We start from the raw sequence: 26,782 nt of genomic DNA, 5'->3' as shown, positions 1-26,782 counted from the left end.
TCCCTATGCAGTGTACTGATTACAGTGTAAATGAGAGGTTACACACCTGGCTCTCGGAATTCCACTGATGAGATCTCCCTTCAGTCAGGGGCAGCTCTAGTTACTTAATACTGAGGTTCCTCTAGCTACCTGATACTTGGGAGTACCTCTAGCTACTTAATATTGAGGGTACTTCTGGCTATCTACTACTAAAGGGGACCTGTAGCTACCTGTGACAGGTAAAGGAAAAGTGACGCACCGCACAATTGCCGTGGAGTTTGGTGGGGGTTTGTAGGTTCATGGAGTGTGAAGTCTAAGGTGCCAGGACATCTGTGCCTAAAGGCTCCTATGAGGTAAATATGGGCCTGCTTATTACATGTATTTGCTAAATCAACGTCAAAATGCTCTCTGATCAGCGCTGCAGTTGTAATGCATTACAGAGTTTGCTCTCTTGCGGAGACGTGAGAACTGGATCAGGTGAATTGGGCGCCGCGATCTGCAAGTGTCTGATGGAGGCCTGTGTTAATCTTTAGTAATCGTGTGCCCGATGCAGCCAGTAGCTGATTAGCTACTACATAGTAAGCATGAGGTCTGCAGAGCTCTGGTGTTCAGACTACAAATTCTGATTACCGGTAAACCTCGCAGGCTGTGGGAGCGGAGTAGTTACCTTAACTTTGTGCCGTCTATAGCTGATGCGCTCCACGTCACAGTCCATCACGCTCCACAACCCTCCAATACTTCCACCAGCCAGGTTGAAGGGGGATAAAAACAAGGAACACCAAGAGCCCCAATAGTGTAATATGTACTGGTAAATGGTTACTAGATAGAGTAAATATTAATACTCACAAATCAGGGTTACCATTAGGCAACCACTGTAAAGGCAGTTGGGGAGATTTTCCTGACCCCACTCAGGAATAAGAAGTCGCTCTCTGTAGATGAGAAAAAAGGGGGTTCAACCCTCCACCCTGGGTGGACTCAATATTATGCAGGAGAACAGATGCGCCAAAAGGATAAAAGGAAGCTAAATGAGCTTAAAAACCAAATTCTTGGTAAATAGAGGAGGTAGAGGTGGACTTACCGACTCCAAGTAGACACACAACGACTGTAGTAAAGACAGTCAATATATTTTATTTATGAACTCCAAATATGCAACGCGTTTCGCAGGTTTGATCCCGCTTCATCAGGCAATAACAACGGAGCAATAGCATATGTGGTCAGTAGAAGAGCCAGGCACCTCTGTCTTTACTACAGTCATTGTGTGTCTACTTGGAGGAGGTAAGTCCACCACTAACTCCTCTATTTACCAAGAATTTGGTTTTTAACCACTTGGCGACCGCCCCCAGCCGATGGGCGGCGGCAAAGACTGGACCCAAACGACCGCAATACGCCCATCGGCGGGGGCGGCATCAGCGGTGGCTGTGCGGCGATCGCGTCATCAATGACGCGATCGCTGGCGGCAATAGGCTCCGCCCACCCTGCACGGAAACCCGCCGGCCAATTAGCAGCGCCGGCGGGTTTCAAATGCGGCGATCCGGCCAATCAGGAGAGTATAATACACTTTGTTATTGTAACAAAGTGTATTATACTGGCTGCCTCCTCCGCTGATGGTCACTCGTCGTGCGACCATCAGAGAGGACAGGCAGCCTGCTGATAAGTACCACAACACTTGTTTTCACCCACACAGACCACCCGATCGCCCACCCCAGCCCTCAGAACCCCCCCTGACCACCCCAGCACACCACTGCTAGCACCCCACCACCCACCTAAGAACCTATCAATCACTCCCTGTCACTATCTAGGGACGCTATCCCCTAGGTTAGGTCCCTAACTGCCCCCTAGGGTCCCCTGATCACCCCCCCTACCCTCAGATCCCCCCCAGACCCCCCTCCCAGACCACCCCCCTGTATGCTGTATACAGCTATATAGCTGCCTTAACCACTGATCACCTGTCTATCACCCATCTATCACCTGTCTATCACCCCTTGTCACCACCACCCATCAGCGCAGACCCTAAACTGTCCCTTGGGGGCACCTGATCACCCACCCAGACCCTCAGATTGCCCTCAGACCCCCACTTCTGATAACCTCCCCAGTGCATTGTTTACATCTATTCTCCCCTGTAATCACTCACTGATCTCCCATCGGTCACCCCCTGTGTCTGCCACCCATCAGATCAGGACCCAATCTGCCCCATGCGGGCACCTAATCAACCCCCCATAACCCTCAGATCGCCCTCAGAAACCCCCCCCCCCCCCCCCCCATCACCTTCCCAGTGCATTGTAGTTGATTGTGCTGTAATTGTATTTCATTGTGCTGACATTCAGTTTGATTGTGCTGTAATTGTATTTGATTGTCCCGTGATTGGCTTTGATTGTCCCGTGATTGCCCTGTGATTGGCCTGTGATTGGCTTTGATTGTCCCGTGATCGGCTTTGATTGTGCCGTGATTGGTTTGATTGGCCTGTGATTGGCTGTGATTGGCCTGTGATCGGCTTTGATTGTGCAGTGATTGGTTTGATTGCCCTGTAATTGGCTTTGATTGGCCTGTGATTGGCTTTGATTGTGCCGTGATTGGTTTGATTGCCCTGTGATTGGCTTTGATTGTCCCGTGATTGGCTTCGATTGTCCCGTGAATTGAGTGCCCTGTGATTGGCCTGCGATTGCCCTGTGATTGCCTTTGATTGTCCTGTGATTGTTTCTGATTGCCTCTGATTCCCCACTCGCCACCACCCTCCTGTCACTATCCTAGTGATCTAAAAACAGTGATCAGTGAAAACTGTCACTTTTTTAGTATCACTAGTGTTAGCAGTTAGGCCAGTTAGCTAGGCCCCTTTGTGTCAGTTAGTGCTCAGCCCACTGCACCACAGTCACTAATTAGCGTCATCACTGTCGCTAATCAACATTGGTACTATATAGTATCTGTAAGTGATCATTACTGATCGCAGTCAGATCTATTAGGGTCACTAGGATCCACACAAAAAACGCAGTGTTTGCCCGATCAGGCCTGATCGTTCGCCTGCACTTGCGTTCAGCCCGCCCCACCGCAGTGACAGAATTTTTTTTCTGATCACTGCAAAAAACACCGTACAATAGCTGTGGCACTGTAAACCTCAGTTTTGATTTATTTTTTTATCAAAACTCAGTGACCACAGCTTTCTACCTCTCAAATACTCCCTTTTGCTAGGTAGGTGCTCTTTTTTTCTGGGTAGTCTCAGAGGAATACCCCCTAAATTTAGCAGACCACCATGGCAAGAAAGGGGTATTCCGATGATGAGGTTCTCAGGTACATGGCCCAGTCGGATGAGGACGATTGGGACGCCTCATTCGACGAATCTTCCGGGTCAGAGTTTGAACCTGAATTGAGCAGTGGCTCGCTGACCGATAGTGATGACGAGGTTGAGGTCCCGGCTAAAGCCAGGCGTACCACACCCCATGTTGTTGGACCGCAGGTGGCGCAGGATCGGCCTCAAGGGCAGCAGAGTGGTGTTCGTGCTGGTCTGAGATTTCATGGTGGGGCAGGCACCAGCAGCACAACATCTCCTGGACCTAGCACCAGTACTTCCGTAGACCCTGGTGAAGTGGCGAGCACCAGCATGGAAGTTGAAACTGGTTCGGTGGCACGTGCAGTAAGATCCCAGTCGCAGCCACCAAGAAGACGGGCCCGTACTACCCCTAGTTTACCAGAGGTGCTGGCAAACCCAAATTGGCAATCCCCTGATTCCGCCGCACCCGTACTTCCCCCTTTCACCGCCCAGTCTGGAGTCCAGGTGGAGACAGATAATCTAGGATCGGCCGTAGACTTTTTCTATCTGTTCTTCACCCAGGATCTCTTAGACTTAATTGTGGCAGAGACCAACCGTAAGGCCACACAATATATAACCGCCAATCCGGAAAAGTTACTTGCCCAGCCTTTTCGGTGGAAACCAGTCCAAGTTTCCGAAATGAAATTTTTTTTGGGCCTTCTCCTTCACACGGGACTAGTAAAGCAGAATGTGTTGCGGTCTTATTGGTCTACGGACCCAGCATATCATGTTTCCCTGTACTCTGCTGCCATGTCCAGGACACGATTTGAGAACATCCTGCGCTTCCTGCACTTCAATAACAACGAAACCTGTCATCGAAGTGACCACTCTGCTTTTGACCGACTCCACAAAATTCGACCCCTCATAGACCACCTGTCATCCAGATTTGCAGATGCTTATGCCCCTGACCAGGACATATGCGTAGACGAGTCCCTCATACGCTTTACCGGGCGCCTTCGCATCAAACAGTACATCCCAAGCAAGCGCGCCCGGTATGGGGTGAAACTTTATAAGCTCTGTGAAAGGGCCACAGGCTATACATCTTATTTTAGGGTCTATGAGGGAAAAGACTCAAAATTGGAGCCGGTCGGATGCCCTGACTACCTGGGGAGCAGTGGAAAGGTTGTGTGGGACTTGGTGTCACCCTTGTTCCAGAAAGGGTACCATCTTTTTGTGGACAATTATTACACAAGTGTGGCCCTCTTTCAGCACTTAAAAATCGAAAAAATCCGATGCTGTGGCACCGTGCGGCCTAGTCGCCGGGGCTTCCCCCAACGGCTCATTACCATCAGACTTGAACGGGGGCAGAGGGCTGCCTTGTGTGCTGACGACCTGCTCGCGGTGAAATGGAAGGACAAGAGGGAGGTTTACTTCCTGTCCACCATTCACGCAGACACGACAGTTGAAATTCAACGACGAACTCAGGTCATTGAAAAAACCCTTGTCGTCCATGAGTATAATACTAACATGGGAGGGGTGGATTTCAATGACCAGAGGTTAGCGCCCTATTTAGTTGCCCGAAAAACAAGACGCTGGTATAAAAAAGTGTCTTTTTACCTCATTCAATTGGCAATTTACAACAGCTTTGTTCTCTACAGTAAGGCTGGGAGAACTGGATCATTTATTCAATTTAATAAACAGATCGTGATGGAACTCCTGTATCCAGGAGGTGCCGTGGCCCAACCCCAAGATGCAACTAGCCGGCTGCATGGAAGGCATTACGCCTATCCAATTCCGAGTACCCCAGGTCAATGAATCCGAAGAAAACGCTGTCGTGTCTGCAGCAGGGCTGGAATAAGGCGTGACACCACTGTTTATTGTCCCACCTGTCCTGACCAGCCTGGCCTATGCCTAGGGGAGTGTTTTGAGAGGTACCACGAGCAGGTACACTATTAGAGAGTAGGGAACTCCACACACAGCGGTAGGCACACAAGGGTCTCTCAGTGCTATTTCACACTGCTGCGATGCGTTAGGGCAAAATGCCTAGCAAAAGTCACACTTTGCGGTCCCCCCCTACGCCGGAAGTGCTTGACTTAACGCTAGTGCATGCCTACGTTACTGCGTGGCTTCTGTGGCAATATCGATCGGCCCGGAAGTCATGTTGGTCTATGGTGACGCAGTTCATTACTAGGCCGAATGCTACTCTTGTGGTATTGCCTGAAGGTCTGTTTTGGACGATACGGTGCGGCGGGCTCGACCCACCGGATATGTCAATATGCAGTGTGAAACCAAACATCGGGTTTCCAGAGACCCTAATACACAGGGCTGCCAGAAACCTCTCCTTTCACTTGGGACAAATTGCGTAATGTACTTCGCCACAACTCTGTGCGATTTGCACTTCGCACATTGTTCCATGGGGGAGGAGAGGTTTGTCCTCGGGAGGTAAGTTAAAAAAAAACAAAAAAAACCCAAAAAAAACAGGTAAGCAAAGAAGTTAACGACTAACCAGCTGCAGCACTGATGGTGCATCCTGACAGAACATTGCGCGTCTGTCAGCTTACACACAAGTCGGTGCATGCAGTGCTGCAGGACGAGATTTCTCCTCCGCAGTCAAAAAGATACGTTTGCCGAGGCATATGGGCCGAGGAGTGGTGTTGGGGTTTCATATGCTTTGGCAAACACTTTGTATCAAAAAAGAACTCTGGCAATGATTTGTTCATTCACATCGATCGGTGTGAATGGATAAATCAGGTTTGCCAGGGCATACGAGCTGGTGGGTTTGGATTTTTGGGGTGGCAGCTCCTATGTCCTGGCAGACGCCTTCCCCTCCTTTTTGTATTGTTTTGTCTTTTTTCTTCTCTCTTTTTTCTATCCAGACCGACCAATCAGCTGCAGCACTGATGGTGCATCCTGACAGAACATTGCGCGTCTGTCAGCTTACACACAAGTCGGTGCATGTAGCGCTGCAGGACGAGATTTCTCCTCCGCGGTCAAAAAGATACGTTTGCCGAGCCATATGGGCCGAGGAGTGGTGTTGGGGTTTCATATGCTTTGGCAAACACTTTGTATCAAAAAAGAACTCTGGCAATGATTTGTTCATCCACATCGATCGGTGTGAATGGATAAATCAGGTTTGCCAGGGCATACGAGCTGGTGGGTTTGGATTTTTGGGGCGGCAGCTCCTATGTCCTGGCAGACGCCTTCCCCTCTTTATTTTTTTCAATTTTTTTTGGCAGATATTTTTTCATCCACATTGATTGATTGATTGTTTGACGTTCATTTTTCCTTTCAGCCCAGAGTGCATTACCCTTATGCCCAATATAAGGCGTATAGCAGAAACTCCTAATACTGGCCATACATGTAATGATTGCAGAGACCCTAAAATGCCAGGACAGACCCCACGAATGATGCCATTTTGGAAAGAGGACACCCCAAAGTATTCCGTTAGGTGCATGGTGAGTTCATAGAATATTTTATTTTTTGTCACAAGTTAGCAGAAATTGTGTTTTTTTTTTTCTCACAAAATGTCATTTTCCGCTAACTTGTGACAAAAAATAAAATTTTCTATGAACTCACCATGGCCCTCATGGAATACCTTAGCGTGTATTCTTTCCAAAATTGGGTCATTTGTGGGGTTTGTTAACTGTTCTGGCAAGTGTGGGGGGGGGGGGGTGCTAAATTGTAAGCATCCCTGTAAAGCCTGAAGGTGCTCATTGGACTTTGGGCCCCTTAGCGCAGTTAGGGTGCACAAAAGTGCCACACATGTGGTACCACCGTACTCAGGAGAAGTAGTTTAATGTGTTTTGGGGTGTATTTTTACACATACCCATGCTGGGTGGGAGAAATATCTCTGTAAATGGACAATTGTGTGTAAAAAAAATCAAAAGATTGTCATTTACAGAGATATTTCTCCCACCCAGCATGGGTATGTGTAAAAATACACCCCAAAACACATTATACTACTTCTCCTGAGTACGGCGATACCACATGTGTGGCACTTTTTTGCACCCTAACTGCGCTAAGGGGCCCAACGTCCAATGAGTACCTTTAGGATTTCACAGGTCATTTTGAGAAATTTCATTTCAAGACTACTCCTCACGGTTTAGGGCCCCTAAAATGCCAGGACAGTATAGGAACCCCACAAATGACCCCATTTTAGAAATTAGACACCCCAAGGTATTCCGTTAGGAGTACGGTGAGTTCATAGAAGATTTTATTTTTTGTCACAAGTTAGCGGAAATTGCTTTTTATTAGTTTTTTTTCACAAAGTGTCATTTTCCGCTAACTTGTGACAAAAAATAAAATCTTCTATGAACTCACCGTACTCCTAACGGAATACCTTGGGGTGTCTTCTTTCTAAAATGGGGTCATTTGTGGGGTTCCTATACTGTCCTGGCATTTTAGGGGCCCTAAACCGTGAGGAGTAGTCTTGAAATAAAATTTCTCAAAATGACCTGTGAAATCCTAAAGGTACTCAGGAAAAGTAGTACAACTCAGGAGAAGTAGTATAATGTGTTTTGGGGTGTATTTTTACACATACCCATGCTGGGTGGGAGAAATATCTCTGTAAATGACAATCTTTTGCTTTTTTTACACACAATTGTCCATTTACAGAGATATTTCTCCCACCCAGCATGGGTATGTGTGAAAATACACCCCAAAACACATTATACTACTTCTCCTGAGTACGGCGATACCACATGTGTGGCACTTTTTTGCACCCTAACTGCGCTAAGAGGCCCAAAGTCCAATGAGTACCTTTAGGATTTCACAGGTCATTTTGAGAAATTTTATTTCAAGACTACTCCTCACGGTTTAGGGCCCCTAAAATGCCAGGACAGTATAGGAACCCCACAAATGACCCCATTTTAGAAAGAAGACACCCCAAGGTATTCCGTTAGGAGTACGGTGAGTTCATAGAAGATTTTATTTTTTGTCACAAGTTAGCGGAAAATGACACTTTGTGAAAAAAACTAATAAAAAGCAATTTCCGCTAACTTGTGACAAAAAATAAAATCTTCTATGAACTCACCGTACTCCTAACGGAATACCTTGGGGTGTCTTCTTTCTAAAATGGGGTCATTTGTGGGGTTCCTATACTGTCCTGGCATTTTAGGGGCCCTAAACCGTGAGGAGTAGTCTTGAAATGAAATTTCTCAAAATGACCCGTGAAATCCTAAAGGTACTCATTGGACTTTGGGCCCCTTAGCGCAGTTAGGGTGCAAAAAAGTGCCACACATGTGGTATCGCCGTACTCAGGAGAAGTAGTATAATGTGTTTTGGCGTGTATTTGTACACATACCCATGCTGAGTGGGAGAAAGCTCTCTGTAAATGGACAATTGTGTGTAAAAAAAATCAAAAGATTGTCATTTACAGAGATATTTCTCCCACCCAGCATGGGTATGTGTAAAAATACACCCCAAAACACATTATACTACTTCTCCTGAGTACGTCAATACCACATGTGTGACCCCTTTTTGCAGCCTAACTGCGCTAAGGGGCCCAACGTCCAATGAGCACCTTTAGGCTTTACAGGGGTGCTTACAATTTAGCACCCCCCAAAATGCCAGGACAGTAAATACACCCCACAAATGACCCCATTTTGGAAAGTAGACACTTCAAGGTATTCAGAGAGGGCTATGGTGAGTCCGTGGCAGATTTCATTTTTTTTTGTCACAAGTTAGCAGAAATTGAATTTTTTATTTTTTATTTTTTTTTGTCTCAAAGTGTCATTTTCCACTAACTTGTGACAAAAAATACAATCTTCTATGAACTCACCATGCCTCTCAGTGAATACTTTGGGATGTCTTCTTTCCAAAATGGGGTAATTTGGGGGGTATTTATACTATCCTGGAATTTTAGCACCTCATGAAACATGACAGGTGGGCGGAAAAGTCAGAGATGCTGGAAAATGGGAAAATTCACTTTTGGCACCATAGTTTGTAAACGCTATAACTTTTACCCAATCCAATAAATATACACTGAATGGGTTTTTTTTTATCAAAAACATGTTTGTCCACATTTTTCGTGCTGCATGTATACAGAAATTTTACTTTATTTGAAAAATGTCAGCACAGAAAGTTAAAAAAATCATTTTTTTGCCAAAATTCATGTCTTTTTTGATGAATATAATAAAAACTAAAACTCGCAGCAGCAATCAAATAGCAGCAAAAGAAAGCTGTATTAGTGACATGAAAAGGAGGTAAAATTCCTTTAGGTGGTAGGTTGTATGAGCGAGCAATAAACCGTGAAAGCTGCAGTGGTCTGAATGGAGAAAAAGGCTCTGGTCCTTAAGGGGCGAAAAGACTGTGGTCCTCAAGTGGTTAAGCTCATTTAGCTTCCTTTTATCCTTTTGGCGCCTCTGTTCTCCTGCATAAGGTTGAAGGGGGAAGCATTGGAGAGATGGAAAGTGATGGAGCACGATGTGATGTGCATCAGTTATAGGCGGCAACAAGGGTGAGTTAGCTGCCCCGCTGCCACGGTCTGCACGTTTTTTAATTGAATTTGGAATCCGGAGCAAGGCTCATTCATACTACACAGAACGTAATGGTTGTACTACCTGGAGCCCAGACAACTATCAGTTGGCTGGGGGGCGGGTTGTTATGTTAGTACAAAAACCATACTAAAACAGGTAGTTTAGTTCCACCCCAAAAGATGCACTGTTATATGCCAAAGTCCAAACAAGGAAAACGCAGGGTTTTATAGAAACAGATTCACTATTTATTCTTCAATCACAAATCTTCTAAGTTGCGGCTATACAGTATGGACACGATTCAGAAATCCAATTTCACACAAGAGACTGCCTGACACGTGTTTCACGGCCAAGAGCTGCTTCATCAGAGGCACACAATGTACTTATGTACATCAAGTGCAAGTCAAGAAAAATGCCAGATCCGCAATCTGTCGTGATAGCTAGTGAAGCAATCTAAGATCTCCTTGTTATACTCTCTGTTGGAATCTGATCAGAGAGAGATCTACTGCCTGCCTACACACTGCACAGCAGTGTCCAATAGATTTCAGCATGAAATGTATTGGAAATCGTTGTGCTGCTGCACCAAAAATGTCTGTGTCAGGCCCCTTTCACCCCAGGCCTCTTTATTTGCGTTGCGTTTACCCTTTCTGCACGCAGGATAATGCAACAGCAATATAGGGCCTAGCATACTAACCCCATTGCGTCGTGTTGTGCCGGAAATCCCCCATTCACCACAGAACAGCCGCAAAATCAACAGCGCATTACTGTAGGACTTCTGCAGCGACGGAATGCACATAAGTCAATGGCTGTCGCAGAAAATTCAAATACATTGGCGGTGGTGTGGTACGCATATATGGTACAACGCAAATATGGCGGCTAAGTCAGGAATCCCAGTGATGTACTTCCTGTCCAGCAGGGAGAACATCACTGGATGAGGGGCGGCGGGGGAGGGGCAGCGCTATGCATATGACCCTTTCGCCGTACTCTGCTGCAGAGTCATATGCATGTCGTTTATGGCATTGTGGCGCGAGTGATGGAAGCACAGCATCGCACCGCAGCCTCAGGTGTGAAACCGGCCTAATAAATAATGGTTGTCATCTCTCAAAAATAACAATAACATAGAAAACAAGTGTTTGTTCTGTCTAATAGAATTATTTGATTTATCTGTCATTCTGGCAGTTTAAACTTTGCTATAGAGATCGCTGCTAAATTACAGCATCCAGTGCCAGACGCCTGGGAAGACACCGCCAAGAAAATCAAGCTGCCCTTCGATTCTGCAAGCAACTACCACCCTGAATATGATACATACACTATAGGTAACTGAACCCCTATTAAAGCAATAAACCATAACTAAATGTATAGAGGAATTCATTCTCCATCCTCTCATGTTCTGTTATTTTGAGAATTCTTTTAAAAACCTTTAAGAGAGTTTTATATTGAAACTAGTGATGAGCAAGAAGTTCGAAGAAAAAACAACAACCTAGAAACCCTTGCAAATTTAAGGCCCATACACACGTCTGATTTTTGCGAACGACGGGTCGTTTGAACGTCCCGTCGTTCAGTCGTCCGCACGCCAAATCGAGCGTGTGTACAGACTGTCGTTCGCGTGATAAGACTGAGTTTGAGCGATCCGCCCGAACGACAGTCTGTACACACGCCCGATTTGGCGTGTGGATGACTGAACGACAGAACGTTCCAACGACCCGTTGTTCGCAACAATCAGACGTGTGTATGGGCCTATACACTGACCAAAGAAGATAAAGAAATTGATTCTGTTCTACCGATCAGTTAGCTGGCAGCTTCATTATCCAGCAGGTAGAGACTCTGATTGACTCTCTTTAATTCACTCTGCAGGGGATGTGGCTTTGCATGTTAACAGACTTTTTAGCTCATCACTAGTAGGAAGGGGTGATTAAGTGAAGTACGGTAGTGAGGCTGGTTGCACACATAACATAATATGAAAGGCTTCGTTTTATGTCATGTTTTATGTTAATGTTGTGTGCATTTTTGGTGTGTTTGCAATGCGTTTTGTATGCGTTTTCCATGCATGCAAATCACTAGGAAGACAACAGTAAGCGGAAATACAGCAAAAAAAAAAATGTTTTTGGGAAAAACGCATGGAAAACGCATACCATTGCATTCCCGTTGACTTTCGTTATGTGCGTTTTTGCTGCGTTTATGAATATTATGCAACAAAACCAGCATTTTTTAAATTTGCAGGTTTGAAAACGCATAGAAAATGCACATGCATTTTTATATGCGTTTTTGCCTGTTGCCCACAGAATTCCATTAGCGGCAAAAATGCAGTGTTTTCCGCAACGCTAGCGTTTCTGCTATGTGTGCACCTAGCCTTATAGTCATGCAGAGAAGTTCAGTTCTTTTAATGATTAAGATTGGATAGGGAAGTTAATGGTGAACAAATTTTCAACTTTATACTGAAGCTAAAAAAATAAATCACATACTCACTGATGGAGAGGGAAGGTTCTGGATCCTATAGAGCCTTCCCTGTCCTCGCTTGGTCCCCCGTTCAGGTGCTCTCACCCCCATTGCACGTATTCAACCAAGTGGGGGGGGCGTTATATAAGCCACATGTGCTATTGGGAAACGTTATACTAGCCACACTTGGTGCCGGAGAGGAGACTAAAAGAAAATCTGTACTGTCCGATTTATACAATAAAAAACATACCAATCAAGTCACTGTGATCTCCTGGATTCCTCTTTGCCGTATCCGCTGCTCCCTGCCGTAATCCTGGCTTTTAATTGCCAGTTTTAGGCAGTGTTTACAAACTAAAAACATGGCCGCTAACCAGGAAGTGATGTATGTCTATATATATATCATGTTACAGTATACTACAAGTTTTTATTACCAGTGAATTATCTGCACTGCTGTCAGGGATTCTCACAGTTTCTCAGCATGACAAGCTGAAACAGAGAGCAGAGGCCTGTCTGTGAAAGATAAACAAAGCACACACAGAGCCTGCAGAGGGCATGCATAACTTCTCCCTATCACAGCAGAGGCAGCATTCCTCTCTGTGTCAACAAAGCCTGACAAAGGAAAGAAGATTAGTTCTATTACAGAGACAATGCAACTAGAAAAGGCAGCAGTAATCCAGACCACATTAGAACAGGTATAGGAACTTATAGGATAGAAGAGTCTCTTTTAGGTGCCCAATACAATTTCCCGAATGATCAGCCGGAAACCTTCTTTTGGGCCCGCTAACGGGAAGGAAGCCAATCCGATAATACTCAGTGGGATCATTCTATAAAATGGATTGATGGAATGATCGATCGCTTGTTGTCGATCAGCTTCATAAACCCTGCCTGATCATATGGCCGATCGCTGTGGAAATTGTGTAGTTAATGGCCACCGTTATGCAACACTTACTACATTGGTGGGGAGTTACACTGGCCACACTTGTTTCTGGAGGGAGGGTATGGTGCACTCACTTTCTGTGGGAGTTGAGGTGGCGATTATGATAGTCACACTTGTCAGTGGGTGAACATAAATAATAGGGTGAGAATGAGGGTGGTTTAAGTCGGATCATGTGAACAGAAATTATCAAAGTGGGTGGGGAGAGAATGTAGATAACCTACATAGGGGGTCCCCATAACATGTTTTTGAAGGGGAGGCCCCGTGGTTTGTAGTTGTGCTTCTGCCGCACAGGGGGAGTTTATGAGCACTCTGTACTCCAAGTAAGTACTAATGCCATGACAACAAAGGGGAGTAATTTGAGCTCTCTTTCAGTTTGGAAATTCTTAGCTGGCTTCAAATTATAATGTAAAATCAATCGAAATAAGATTAGCGAACAATTTGATTTGTGCAACTGTGTTTTGGAAATTTTAGAACCAAAGTGGAATTCTGCTCTACAGTATGTGAGGCTGGAAGGACCTCACAGATGCTGTCTGTTTTACTGCCTGATGCCAGTGACTCTAGTTCAGTGGTGTCAAACTCCAATACAATGTGGGCCGAAAATTGTACACTGGGACCTAGTCGCGGGCCAACCTCAATATCTAAAGGTCACCTTTCTCCCTTATAAGGTTCCCAGGTGTTTAATGGCCCTCCTTCAACCCCTATACAGTTCCCTGGGGTCTAGTGGTCCTCACTCCCCATACAGTTCCCTGGTGTCTAAAGTCCCCCACCCGCCCCTATACAGTTCACTAGTGTTTAGTGCTTTCCCCCTCCCTTCCCCATATAGCTTTCCTGGTGTATAGTTCCCTTGGTGGTCTAGAGTGGGCCAAACATTATGTAAAGTTGGGAAACCACTTGAGGGCCAAATTTAATGGCTCTGAGGGCCAGATTTGGCCCACGGGCTGGAGTTTGACATGCATGACTTTGCAGCCATTATTAAACAAAGTTTGCGGTTCTCCCTTCAACTTGTTTTGTTCCACAGGTGAGAATGTGAAGCAGGCTGACGTGGTCTTGCTTGGTTATCCTGTCATGTTTCCAATGACTTTAGAACAACGTAGAAATGATCTTCAAATTTATGAAAAAGTAACGGATCCTGATGGACCTGCTATGACTTGGGTAATTACGATGTGTTGTCACTAGTTATACATATTATATACTGTATATATAATGTTTATATAGAATATTCTAGTCTCTGCCCCTGCCTGAACTCTGCCTGTCCTGATGCTGTTCCCGCCCTTGATTCTCATACCGAGCTTGCTTTTTGCCTTCTTATTGGCATGACCCCCACGCCATGCCAAGGATTGTCTATAATAAATGATAATAATTAGTTGTACATGCAGCTAAAGCATGCTCCGCAGTGAACTCTGCCTGCATCACCCAAAGTTTGGGTATCAAAATGTCAGCCTATCCACGGTGATACAGTATACGGTACCTTACAAAGTTATCAGCAGAGCTGTGTGTCTATTGAAGTTATAAAATACATTCAATATAATTGTCTGTTTTAGAGCATGTTTGCAGTTGGCTACATGGAGTTAAAAGAGATTGAAACTGCAGAGCAACATTTAATGAAGTGCTTTCCAAACATAACAGAGCCTTTTAAGGTAAGTGACCATCACTCTGTGGATTGTCTGTCTGTAAATGGATGGTATTTACCAATGGAAATCACATGTACCATGTTCAGTTTATTCCACGTATTCACCAGAACCTTGTGTGTATTCATCAGTACCATGTATCTAATTACTTATCCAATCACATACTTATTCACCTGCGTCATGTGCTTGCTCATTAATACTTTATAATACATTATTAATACTTTCCTCTGTACTTTTTATCACCATTCGTTACTTATTTACTATTATTTTATACGTAAACATTATTTCCGTGTTACTAGTACTCCAGTAGTTCTCAACACATCACGCCAAACATTCAGATCTCCCTGACACACTTCTACTGGCACAATGGCAGCTGCTAATCAGTGGCTGTTACTGCTGCTGGCATAGTGGTGGCTGATAATCAGTGGCTGATACTGCTGCTGGCATAGTGGTGGCTGCTAATCAGTGGCTGTTACTGCTGCTGGCAGAGTGGTGGCTGATAATCAGTGGCTGATACTGCTGTTGGCCTAGTGGCGGCTGCTAATCAGTGGCTGTTACTGCTGTTGGCCTAGTGGTGGCTGCTAATCAGTGGCTGTTACTGCTGCTGGCATAATGATGGCTGATAATCAGTGGCTGTTACTGCTGCTGGCAGAGTGGTGGCTGCTAATCAGTGGCTGTTACTGCTGCTGGCATAGTGGTAGCTGCTAATCAGTGGCTGATACTGTTGCTGGCATAGTGGTGGCTGCTATTCAGTGACTGTTACTGCTGCTGGCATAGTGGTGGCTGATAATCAGTGGCTGTTACTGCTGCTGGCATAGTGGTGGCTGCTAATCAGTGGCTGATACTGTTGCTGGCATAGTGGTGGCTGCTATTCAGTGACTGTTACTGCTGCTGGCAGAGTGGTGGCTGCTAATCAGTACCTGATACTGTTGCTGGCATAGTGGCAGGTGCTAATCAGTGGCTGTTACTGCTGCTGGCACAGTGGTAGCTGCTAATCAGTGGCTGTTACTGCTGCTGGCAGAGTGGTGGCTGCTTATCAGTGGCTGATACTGTTGCTGGCACAGTGGCAGCTGCTAATCAGTGACTGTTACTGCTGCTGGCCTAGTGGTGGCTGCTAATCAGTGGCTGATACTGCTGCTGGCATAATGATGGCTGATAATCAGTGACTGTTACTGCTGCTGGCCTAGTGGTGGCTGCTAATCAGTGGCTGATACTGCTACTGGAACAGTGGTGGCTGCTAATCTGTGGCTGTTACAGCTGCTAATGATAGTGACAGCTGCTAATCAGTGGCTGTTACTGCTGCTGGCTTAGTGGTGGCTGCTAATCAGTGGCTGTTACTGCTGCTAGCATAATGGTGGCTGCTAATCAGTGGCTGTTACTGCTGCTGGCATAGTGGCAGGTGCTAATTAGTGGCTGTTACTGCTGCGGCCATAGTGGTGGCTGCTAATTTTGTAGCTGTTACTGCTGCTAATGACAGTGGCAGCTGCTAATCAGTGGTTGTTATGGCTGTTGGCCTAGTGGTGGCTGCTAATCAGTGGCTGATACTGCTGCTGGCATAGTGGTGGCTGTTACTGCTGCTGGCATAGTGGCGGCTGCTAATCAGTGGCTTACTGCTGCTGGCATGGTGGCAGGTGCTAATCAGTGGCTGTTACTGCTGATGGCATAGTGGCGGCTGCTAATCAGTGGCTGATACTGCTGCTGGCATAATGATGGCTGATAATCAGTGGGTGTTACTGCTGCTGGCAGAGTGGCGGCTGCTAATTAGTGGCTGTTACTGCTGCTGGCATAGTGGCGGCTGCTAATCAGTAGCTGTTACTGCTGCTGGCATAGTGGCGGCTGCTAATCAGTGGCTGTTACTGCTGCTGGAACAGTGGTGGCTGCTAATCTGTGGCTGTTACTGCTGCTAATGATAGTGGCAGCTGCTAATCAGTGGCTGTTACTGCTGCTGGCATAGTGGTAACTGCTAATCAGTGGCTGTTACTGCTGTTGGCCTAGTGGTGGCTGCTAATCAGTGGCTGATACTGCTGCTGGCATAGTGGTGGCTGCTAATCAGTGGCTGTTACTGCTGCTGGCATAGTGGCAGGTGCTAATTAGTGGCTGTTAATGCTGCGGCCATAGTGGTGGCTGCTAATTAGTAGCTGTTACTGCTGCTAATGACAGTGGCAGCTGCTAATCAGTGGTTGTTATGGCTGTTGGCCTAGTGGTGGCTGCTAATTAGTGGCTGATACTGCTGCTGGCATAGTGGTGGCTGCTAATCAGTGGCTGTTACTGCTGCTGGCATAGTGGCAGGTGCTAATCAGTGGCTGTTACCGCTGCCCATACTAATTTACCAGTACTACAATCTCATTTATCAGTATCCCACACTTATTCCCCATACTTATTCAACAGTAAGGCATACTTATTCAGCCAGTAATACATATATATTCATCAGTTCCCCATACAGTATTTATTCACCAGTATCCCATACTTCATCATCACCACTCTATTGTACAAAATCACCAGTATTCAGTACGTATTCACCAGTATTCTTTACTTGGTCAAGTGTGCCTTGTAAATTTTCACCAGTATTCTCTACTTATTCACCTGTACGGTACATCATACATTTTCATGAGTACCCCATACATATTCACCACTACCTCATACTTCTTTAACCTCTTTAGGACAACGCTAATTGAAATCTACGCCGTTTGGGAACTGTTATCCCAGCCAGGGCATAGATTTCACTCTGCCGCCACGCTCTCACTGCTACCGCCGATCGGGCCGCTCTCCTACTTGCCGCAGCCCACTCCCCAGTCCACTTGCTCTGCTGTCACTATGATGGCAGAGCTCTGTGAGTCAGTCAGGAGTCCGCCTACATTGATAAAGGCGTCAGGAGCCAGAGAAATCATCTCCAGATCGGCTCACAGAGCTCTGCCATCCTACCCACGGCAGAGCAAGTGCACTGGGGCGACGGGGAGCGGCAGGAGCAGCGATTCCGTGCAGCGTGATGTTGGCGAGCCCCAATTTTTGGTGCCAACAGTCTCTGGTCCTTAAGGGGTCAGAGACCACTGTTACTGAAGTTATCACCAGTATCCTGTGCACATTTGCCAGTAACCTATACTTATTCACCAGTGTCCTGCTACTTATATATACCATTACCATACATTTGGCCAGGTCCTGGACAGTGTAGCCACTTTTGCACTGTGATTAATGTTTTTCAATCTTCCATGTAATTGTTATTGCACTGTGTAGTGGTGGACAGGTAGCTCTGGTCTGATGTATAAAAGCTGCATTTATAAGGGCTGCACCACTAATTGAGAACTCCAGGCAAATCACCTGGGTTCAGGGCCCCATAACTATAGCTGTAAGTCACACCATTTAAAAATTGCTAATCTGTTAGATGACATTAATGTCAGAAACACTTGATCTGCTGCATGCTTGTTCAGGGTCTATGGCTAAAAGTATTAGAGGCAGAGGATCGGCAGGATAACCAGGCAACTGGTATTGCTTAAAAGGAAATAAATATGGCAGCCTCCATATACCTCTCACTTCAGTTGCCCTTTAAATATTATTGTAATTTACATTTACTGCATTTAAAATAAAGTACAACCAAGGCAGCTGTGAGGACTATTGGGTGGACTGATGCTGAATTTGCAGTTCAGTTCCTACTTCAAATAGGGCGCTTCTGGGTCATATACCAAGCTGCTTACTTATTCCTATAATTGCTAATGTCAAAAGCTGTAAATAGTGGGACTTTTTTTTATAAATAAAACATTCATAGTCAAAAACCACAATAGTACAAGAGATTTAGTAACACTTTTCTCATACAAGTATACACACATTCTTGTGGCCAGTCTGACGCAAGTGAAGTGCTGCTGGAGAGATACGCAAAGAGCACATTTCCTCTTGCGCAGACTGGCCGCGACTGGAGGAAGTTACGGGACCTAGTACCGGAGCTGCAGGCAGCGGAAGACGGCGGCGTGGGAGCGATCCATGCCCATTGGGCTGGAGGAAGCCCCAGGTATGTATAAACGGGTAAGTATCTGTGTTCTCTGGTACACTTTAAAGTGTCCTTTGATTTTCCAGTGATAGTTATGAAGGCCTGAGGATGCCAGGAAATCTGACCTTTAACGACTCGGAACATCAAAGGAGAAGGCAGTTGTAGGTTAATTAATTATCATTATCATCATTAAGCCAACGGTCATCACCTACAATTGCCATCTTATTCAAAATGCAAAGATTAGTGTAATAATATGATCACCTTGAAGATGCCAGCGTGTGATGCCACCATTATGGTAACAAAACATCACCACCTCCCTCTGGTTCACTTGCCATTCTCCCTCATTCTAGATATGGACAGAATGTGCTGATGGATCTGGAGCTGTCAATTTCCTCACAGGGATGGGAGGATTTTTGCAAGCTGTGCTCTTTGGTTATTCCGGCTTCAGGTTGGTGTTAAAGACTAATACAACATCTTCTCAGTAGACTTATTTAAAAAGAAACTCCACTCAAAGTGCTTGCTTCACTGTTCAGATTACCCAAAGGCCATCCCAAGAAATGTTAAAGCGGAACTGAACTCCTGCTCAGCGCACAATGAAAAATCATAATTCCACATATAGTTGCTGAAAACAAATCCACTGCTCCGTTTCTGTGTTCATTTATCCAGATCAAAGTGTCTAATTCGTTCTTATCAGCAGCTGTAAATAGACTGCTGGAGCACTGCTGCAGCTCTCTCCCCATGCAGTAAACATTGTGATTTAACCCCTTCGGTGCTCCCTGAAAAATAAAACTAAATTTGAAAACTTCCGTTTTTAGGATTTACATCAATTGTACTTTAGAAAAAAAAAATGTTGTCCATATTGTGGATAACTTTTTAGAGGAGTGTTCCCCAACCCTGTCCTCAAGGCCCACCACCAGTACATGTTTTGCAGTAAACCACACACAATCACAGGTGGGATAATTAGTGTTGCAGCAGAGCTGATTGACTAGTTCTGTGGATTTATACAAATGCACTGTTGGTGGGCCTTGAGGAGAGGAAAAATGACTACCTAGGGTAAGTGTGTACACAAACAGCTATAGGTAAATACCTGGCCTCAATCAGTGGCATTTTCTATGCACACACAGCTCTCAGAATGAAGATGGCAATGGGTGGGAGCTACACCACCAGCTAAGCTCACAATCAAAGTCTCTAAGAATAGCACCAAAAGGGTAACTTTTTTATTTGAAAAGTAAGAATTCCACTCTTCACAGAATAAGTATCAAGTATCAAACCTAAAATTTGTTTTCTCACTTCAGGTTTACTTTTAGGCCGGTTTAACATTTGTTTTTTTTTTGGTTGCATTGCTGGGCAGGAACAGCAAAGGAAAAGAGGCACCCAATATATATAAAACACTTTAAAATCAATAAAATAAAGAAGGTTGAGGTGGCTTACCTCATAGACGACAAACTCACTTATGTAAGGAAGTTTTAATGGATAACTAAGCACAGGCAACGCGTTTTATGGGACTATGCCCACTTCCTCAGGCCAATCAAAAGTGCCAGAGCCGTCTCTATGCCAGGCTCGGGCGCCTCTCTTTTTCTTCCAGTACTGCTGGGCAGGAAGTACATCACTGCGATCCCTGAGATTTTATACTATTTGTAAATAAATAAAATAAATTTGTGTCGCCCATAGACTTTTATTACCCCAATCACCATGCATTAAGCAAGGTGTTTGCGGTAACGTGCTGCTGCCCTAGCGTCAGCTCAGATACTTCCAGTGCACTGCAGTGGAACGTAATAAGTGTGAAAGTCTGCATAAACGTTGATTGCTTTATGACCCCTTGCGGTAAAATAGTGCAACACAACGCAGGAATTACCTGCAAGTGTAAAAGGGCCCTCAAGTATATTAGCTACTTAACTGGTTCAGGACGGCGCATAGTTAAATCTACGCCATGTGTTTCAAATGTTTACTCCTGACATGGCGTAGATTTTAAATAGATTTAAGTATACCAGCTCCCTGCTATAGATGTAACTGTAGTGGCTCCATGCGCACCAAATATGCTCGCATGCACGTACTGCTACTTACACAGCTGTCTAATGACAGCTGAGTTCTGTGCCACCCACAGTGATCATAGAATGAGAATAAAAATAAAAGGTTCTGGTCCTTAAAGGACTCCCAAGGTAAGACAAAAAAAACTTTTTTACTTACCTGGGGCTTCTTCCAGCCCCTAAAAGTCACGTGTGTCCCTCGTCACAGCTCCAGTCTTCCTGGCAGCCACTGAAGTTTGCCGACCCCCTGGATGTGTTGGCTTCTTCTGCGTATGCATGGGCTTGCACCACCAGGCAGACTCACTCCAGCTGCTAGGCAACTTCCTAGGTTTGCCTTGTGGATGATTTGGCTCTGCACGTCAGTAGAATTCTAACCTTTATTCCAAATCCAGACTTTTTTGAAATCATGTTGTTTTTATGTTTAGAATCAAGAAACAAAGTTTAGACTTTGACCCGATTTTCGGCAATGAAATCACCAAACTGCAGATCAATGGGGTTTCTTATCTTGGGAACAAGCTGAATTTCACTTTGACAAACTCTGTGACGACTGTGGAGCTGACGCAGGAATCTGGGAACTCTCCACTGGTTATATCTTTTGGACAGCTCACACCAGACTTACCTCTATACCCGGGTAAGTTACTTTACCTCCTCTGTGGTGATATAAATGTCATACAGACATAAAGTACATGAAGATGCAATATACCATCATAGGAAAATATCCTTGTAAGACATTTGTAGTAGTTGAGAATAGGGATCATTAATAAGATGCAAATAAATTCTCCTTGCATATAATTTGTGCGTAAATTATATGCAGCTTGACATTGGACCAATCAGAATAACTTTCAGACAATTTTCATTGGTCAAAGTTCAAGCTGCATAACATTTGCAAGAAATATGAAGAACAAAAGGAGGAGCACACCGTAGTGAAGTACTTTAATAGTAAAAACATGTCATCTCTAAGACCTAATTAGTTTGTTAATGTTATTTTCCTTCATATTTTCATTTTATGCTTTGGGTGTTATATACTTTTCTTCATGAAACTAAGTACTTCCTAGAACTACCTTCGGTAATGACCTTATATATTCATAAGAGTCAGGTCCTTCTTTCCCGCTTGCAAACGGTACCCAATACCATATATTCGACAAAGAAACTTTGTTGACATAATTAAGCACTCATGGGACTGGCCTATTACTATATACCAGGTCAATATTCTAACTTTGATTGCTTTGATGACCGATCTCTTACGGGACCTACTCTACATGATTGTATGTGACGCCAAGCTGTTTACTGAAGTGTTTGCGGACACGCATTGATGTTTTACTGTTTTCTCGTATTTAAAAAAAAAAAACAAAATGCAATAAAATATACACTTAGGGCCCGTTTCCACTTGTTCGGTGCGGAATCGCCACTGAAATCGCATGCGGGTGCGACTCCGCTTGCGTATTTTACAGCGATTTTGCATGCACTTTCGCATAGGTTAGTATTTATGCGATTTTAACCATGTCACTGCCTGTGTGATTTAACATTAGTTTCTATGCAAAATCGCATGCGAAATCACGGTAAAATACGCATGCCAAAACCGCGTGCGATTTCCCAATTAAATACATTAGCGGCGATTCGCATAGCGGTGTGCGGGGTGCGAATTCTGACGGCTCTTCCATGCAGATTTCTCCCGCACAGAAAAAAGCTCAGGATTACTGACAAGTGGAAACCGGGCAATCCACTTGTATTGGCTATGCGAATCTGCATGCGGACAACGCATGTGGATTCGCGATAGTGGAAACAGGCCCTTACTGTTTAATAGTAGTCCTAATGTCTGTAGTTGGGCATAAAACGCCCTTCATTGTATCCATGGGGGGGGCAGCCTTCCTAGATGCTGTGGCCAGCAGTGTTAGTGGTCCATGGGATGTTGGAGGGATGCAAGCTGAACCCCCACTGAACTTCCGTGTGCTAGTGACACACCTCGATGAACCTCACTGGCATGCACACAAGACGCTCACCATAAGAAGCAAACATTAGGGCTGCTTTATAATACATGCATAGATATGTCTTAGATCAATGCATAAATGCAGGGTGAACTACAGTGTGTTACAGAGGAAATAGTCAAGTGTTCTTAAATACTAGACTAAACAGGTTATTTTTCAGTTTAAATGCTTCCAGGAATGGAGATGTCCTGATTGAGTTGGCAAGGAGCTCCAAAGTATAGGCGCAGCACCACAGAAGGCTCTTTCTCCAGAATCTAAAGGCTCATACACACATCAGACCATAGTCTTTTGAAAATGAAAGATCACCGACCAATTTTACCCCCTTCCATGTAGTATGAGAGCCATACCTTCACAGTCCTTTCTATGGAGCTGAACTCCCCATCAGAAAAAAATCTTTGCAAGATGCTGCACACACAGATGCTGTACACATTCAAAAGATTAGTATCTGCAAAAGATCTGTTCCTGCAAAAGATCCGTTCCTGCAAAATGCATTCATAGTCTATGATATCTGCAGATCATCATACACACCTTGTTTAACAGACATTCATCTGCAGATCAGATCCACCAGGATGGATTTTCAGATCTGCAGATGATTGTCTGATCTGCAGATGAATGTCAGTTAACCACTTCGCCATATCTGGACGCATATATCCGTCCAGATAGGCAGTGGTGCTGCAGCCGTGTGGTGCGCGCGATCAGGCGCGCGCCCGCGCGCGCCCCCGCTGCCCCCCCGATCAGTGAATGGGAATATAATTCCCATTCACCGATCCAAGTCCCCGGCAGAAATACCGACGCTTTCTCATCAGAGAGCGTGGAGTTTCTGCCCCCAGGAAACAACTTCTCTTCATTTTAGTTCCTAGATGCGACATCGTTCGCATCTAGGAACTTTTTGAATGTGGCCATCTTGTGGCCAAATAGTAAACTGCACCCACATACCTGTATTGAATAAAAAATACATTATTTTACATCTAAAATTGGCTATTTACCTCCCAAACTAAAATTACCCAAGTACATTTTTGTATTAAAAAAAATAATAAAAAAAATTACAATTAAAAAAAAAAAACTACATAAATAGTTACCTAAGGGTCTGAACTTTTTAAATATACATGTCAAGAGAGTATCTTATTACATTTTTTAAAATTATAAGCTTGTAAATAGTGATCGACGCAAATTGAAAAAATGCACCTTTATTTCTAAATAAAATATCGGCGCCATAAATTGTGATAGGGACGTAATTTAAATGGTGTAATAAGCGGGACAAATGGGCACATAAAATGCATGGGTTTTAATTACTGTAGCATGTATTAATTTTAAACTATAATGGCTAAAAACTGAGAAATGTTTTTTTTCCATTTCTATCTTAATCTTCCTGTTAAAATGTATTTACAGTAAAGTGGCTCTTAGCAAAATGTACTACCTAAAGAAAGCCTAATTAGTGGCGGAAAAAACGAGATATAGATCAATTAATTTTGATAAGTAGCGATAAAGTTATTAGCGAATGAATGGGAGGTGAACATTGCTTGGATGCATAAGATTTTCGAAGCTGTAGGCTGAAGTGGTTAAACAAGGTGTGTATGATGATCTGCAGATATCATAGACTATGAATGCATTTTGCAGGAATGGATTTTTGGCAGGAGCAGTTCTTTTACGTTTTGTGGTATAAAAGAGCCCTTATGGTTATATGTAATCTGTACTTACTGAATTGTATATAAATTCTTCTCATTTTAAAGAGAATCTGTACTGTCCGATTAGTACAGTGTTCTCCCCAAGCTCTTTTAGCCGGGTGCTCCACCCGGCTAGTTTTGGTGAGCACCCGGCTGTCATCGGCTTACCTCCTCCTATGCTGTAAGCAGAGTTGCTCACCGAAGCCCCGGCCTTACATTCTCCTCTCGCCCCACCCGGCTACTATTTCATGCCACCCGGCTGGAAAAAAAATTCTGGGGAGAACACTGTAGTATAATAAAAAACATACCAATCGAGTCACTGTGATCTCCTGGATCCCTCTTTGCCATTTCCACCGTTCCCCGATACGATCCTGGCTTTTAATCACCAGTTTTAGGCAGTGTTTACAAACCAAAAACATGGCCGCTAACCAAGAAGTGATGTTTGTGTGTGTGTGTGTGTGTGTGTGTGTGTGTATATCCTGCTCAGTTTAGTTTCCCTTTAAAAACTGGTTAGATCTGTCAATAATCCGCCGTGAGTGTGCATGCCGCCAGTTAGTCATATTCATATGTTGCAGCGCTGCGTAATATGTTGGCGCTTTATAAATACAATAAATAATAATAGTAATAATATTCATGAGCAAAATGTAACAAAACAAACAAACTGGATTTAATTGGTCGACAAAATGTAATAGTAATAATATTCATGAGCAAAATGTAACAAAACAAACAAACTGGATTTAATTGGTCGACAAAATGTAGTTTCAACGATTTGATTTGTTTGTTTTCTTAGGTAATCCAGTATCCTTTCCAACCAAAGCAGCCTCCATTCAACCAAAGCTAAACCAGACTCAGGAGGTTTCTGATGAGGGCTACGGGGCATGGAAATATTGCAATATATCGTAGAAGTTTGATGTAGAGAGAAGGCCACTCACATTATTTATTCAGCAAGAAATTCAAAGGAAAAGCTCTATTTTACAGTGCTGGTTTCTGCTTCATTCTCCAGTGCATACAGCGAATCCGAGATGTCAGATAACAGTAAAAAAAAATCATACTATCTGATCCAAGTAATGAGGGCAGTCGGATCATGTAGAGTTGCTCTTGCGTCTTTTTTTTTTTCAAAATTTTCATTTAAAAAAAAAAAAAATGGCCAGAACCCCGGAAGTACTTGCTGGGTCAGGACACTGCAGCACCTTAGCTCTCTTCTTCTCATCAGAGAGCACAGAGAGGGGGTACAGGGAGAATTATGCAGGAGTAATGTCGGTAGATTCGGGGGGGCTGAGCAGGCAAGAGAAAGGGGGGGCAGAAAGCGGCACCAGGAGGACACAGGGGCATGTCGTGGAGCAGGGAACTTGCATCTGTGTCCCATCTGCCCCCCTAAAATCCGCCTCAGGTACACTTTAACGGTTTTCATAAAAACAATACAATACAAAACAAGACACAGATTGTATCAACACAAAAACACTACCAGTCTACATTTAACAATATTTCAAAAATATAAAAGCCAATATTTCATTTTTAGAGTGTAAGCTCGCAAGGGCAGGGCTCTCTCACCCTTTTGTGTCTTGGGATTTGCTATACATTTCATCGTGTTTCATTTGTCGCTGTAATTACTATTATAATTATTATTATAAAGTATTAGAATGTCTACCAATTTAGTATTATGTACCGGTGTTTATATGTTGTGTATACCATTGTATCTATTATTATGTACCCCATATTTGTCTCTTACTCTGTACAGTGCCATGGAATATGTTAGCACGTTTTAAAATCAACAAAAATGAACATTTCAATGGTTAATCATTACATTGAACAAATGGTCTGGTTGGGGTGAGATAGGCTTAATTAGGCAAGTAAGAAGGTGGGAATAGTACAGTATAGATAGTAAGAGCTATCTCTAGATCCCACCAAACACACCAACTACCGCCCTGTGTCACTTCTCCCATTTACATCCAAATTACTTGAATGTCATATACATGCTGAACAAAGTCATCGGGGGCGTTTCTAGCCTTTTTGGCACTCCAGGCAAGATGTCCTGTGGTTGTACTTCATACTAGGTAACCTAAAACACACTGCCTTTAGGTATGAATATTGTATACTGATAGACAAAAGAAGAAAGGCAATCCTGCACTGCTCCAAGGCTTTTCTTTATTGTGGAGCCTCAGAGGAAGCTCGTTGGAGCGAAACGGTCGTCAGGCGGGCCGCTGCCACCCCCACATTGCCCCACAGCCAGGACTTCAACAGGGTATTTCAGTTATGTTTACCTCTCTATGAAAAACATGTATGTTTTATGGATGAAGATTGAAACTTACTAAAACCACAATAAAGAAAAGCCTTGGAGCAGTGCAGGATTGCCTTTCTTCTTTTGTCTATCAGCTACACTATATCTAGTTCCTCAATCTGTGCACGCAAGAGGCGATACCCTGTACCCCAATA

The 26,782-nt window shown here is 44.2% G+C and overlaps 1 protein-coding gene across 3 annotated transcripts in view; it reads left to right on the top strand.

Annotated features, from left to right (window-relative positions):
• Nucleotides 1-26,461, top strand: part of PGGHG (protein-glucosylgalactosylhydroxylysine glucosidase) — a 45,128-nt gene extending 18,667 nt beyond the window's left edge. For all 3 annotated transcript variants that reach the window (XM_068261040.1, XM_068261039.1, XM_068261041.1), the window contains exons 9-14: nucleotides 10,873-11,009; nucleotides 14,085-14,218; nucleotides 14,608-14,703; nucleotides 19,024-19,121; nucleotides 21,126-21,331; nucleotides 25,140-26,461. In XM_068261040.1, the coding sequence (XP_068117141.1) occupies nucleotides 10,873-11,009; nucleotides 14,085-14,218; nucleotides 14,608-14,703; nucleotides 19,024-19,121; nucleotides 21,126-21,331; nucleotides 25,140-25,252 (784 nt within the window). In that variant the 3' untranslated portion in view covers nucleotides 25,253-26,461. The remainder of the gene's footprint in view (nucleotides 1-10,872; nucleotides 11,010-14,084; nucleotides 14,219-14,607; nucleotides 14,704-19,023; nucleotides 19,122-21,125; nucleotides 21,332-25,139) is intronic.
• Nucleotides 26,462-26,782: the final 321 nt, after the last annotated feature.

The sequence above is a fragment of the Hyperolius riggenbachi genome, chromosome 11 (assembly GCF_040937935.1).
Source record: "Hyperolius riggenbachi isolate aHypRig1 chromosome 11, aHypRig1.pri, whole genome shotgun sequence".
Lineage (NCBI taxonomy): Eukaryota > Metazoa > Chordata > Amphibia > Anura > Hyperoliidae > Hyperolius > Hyperolius riggenbachi.
Note: the sequence above shows the minus strand (reverse complement) of the source record. Positions and strands in the feature narration are given on the sequence as shown.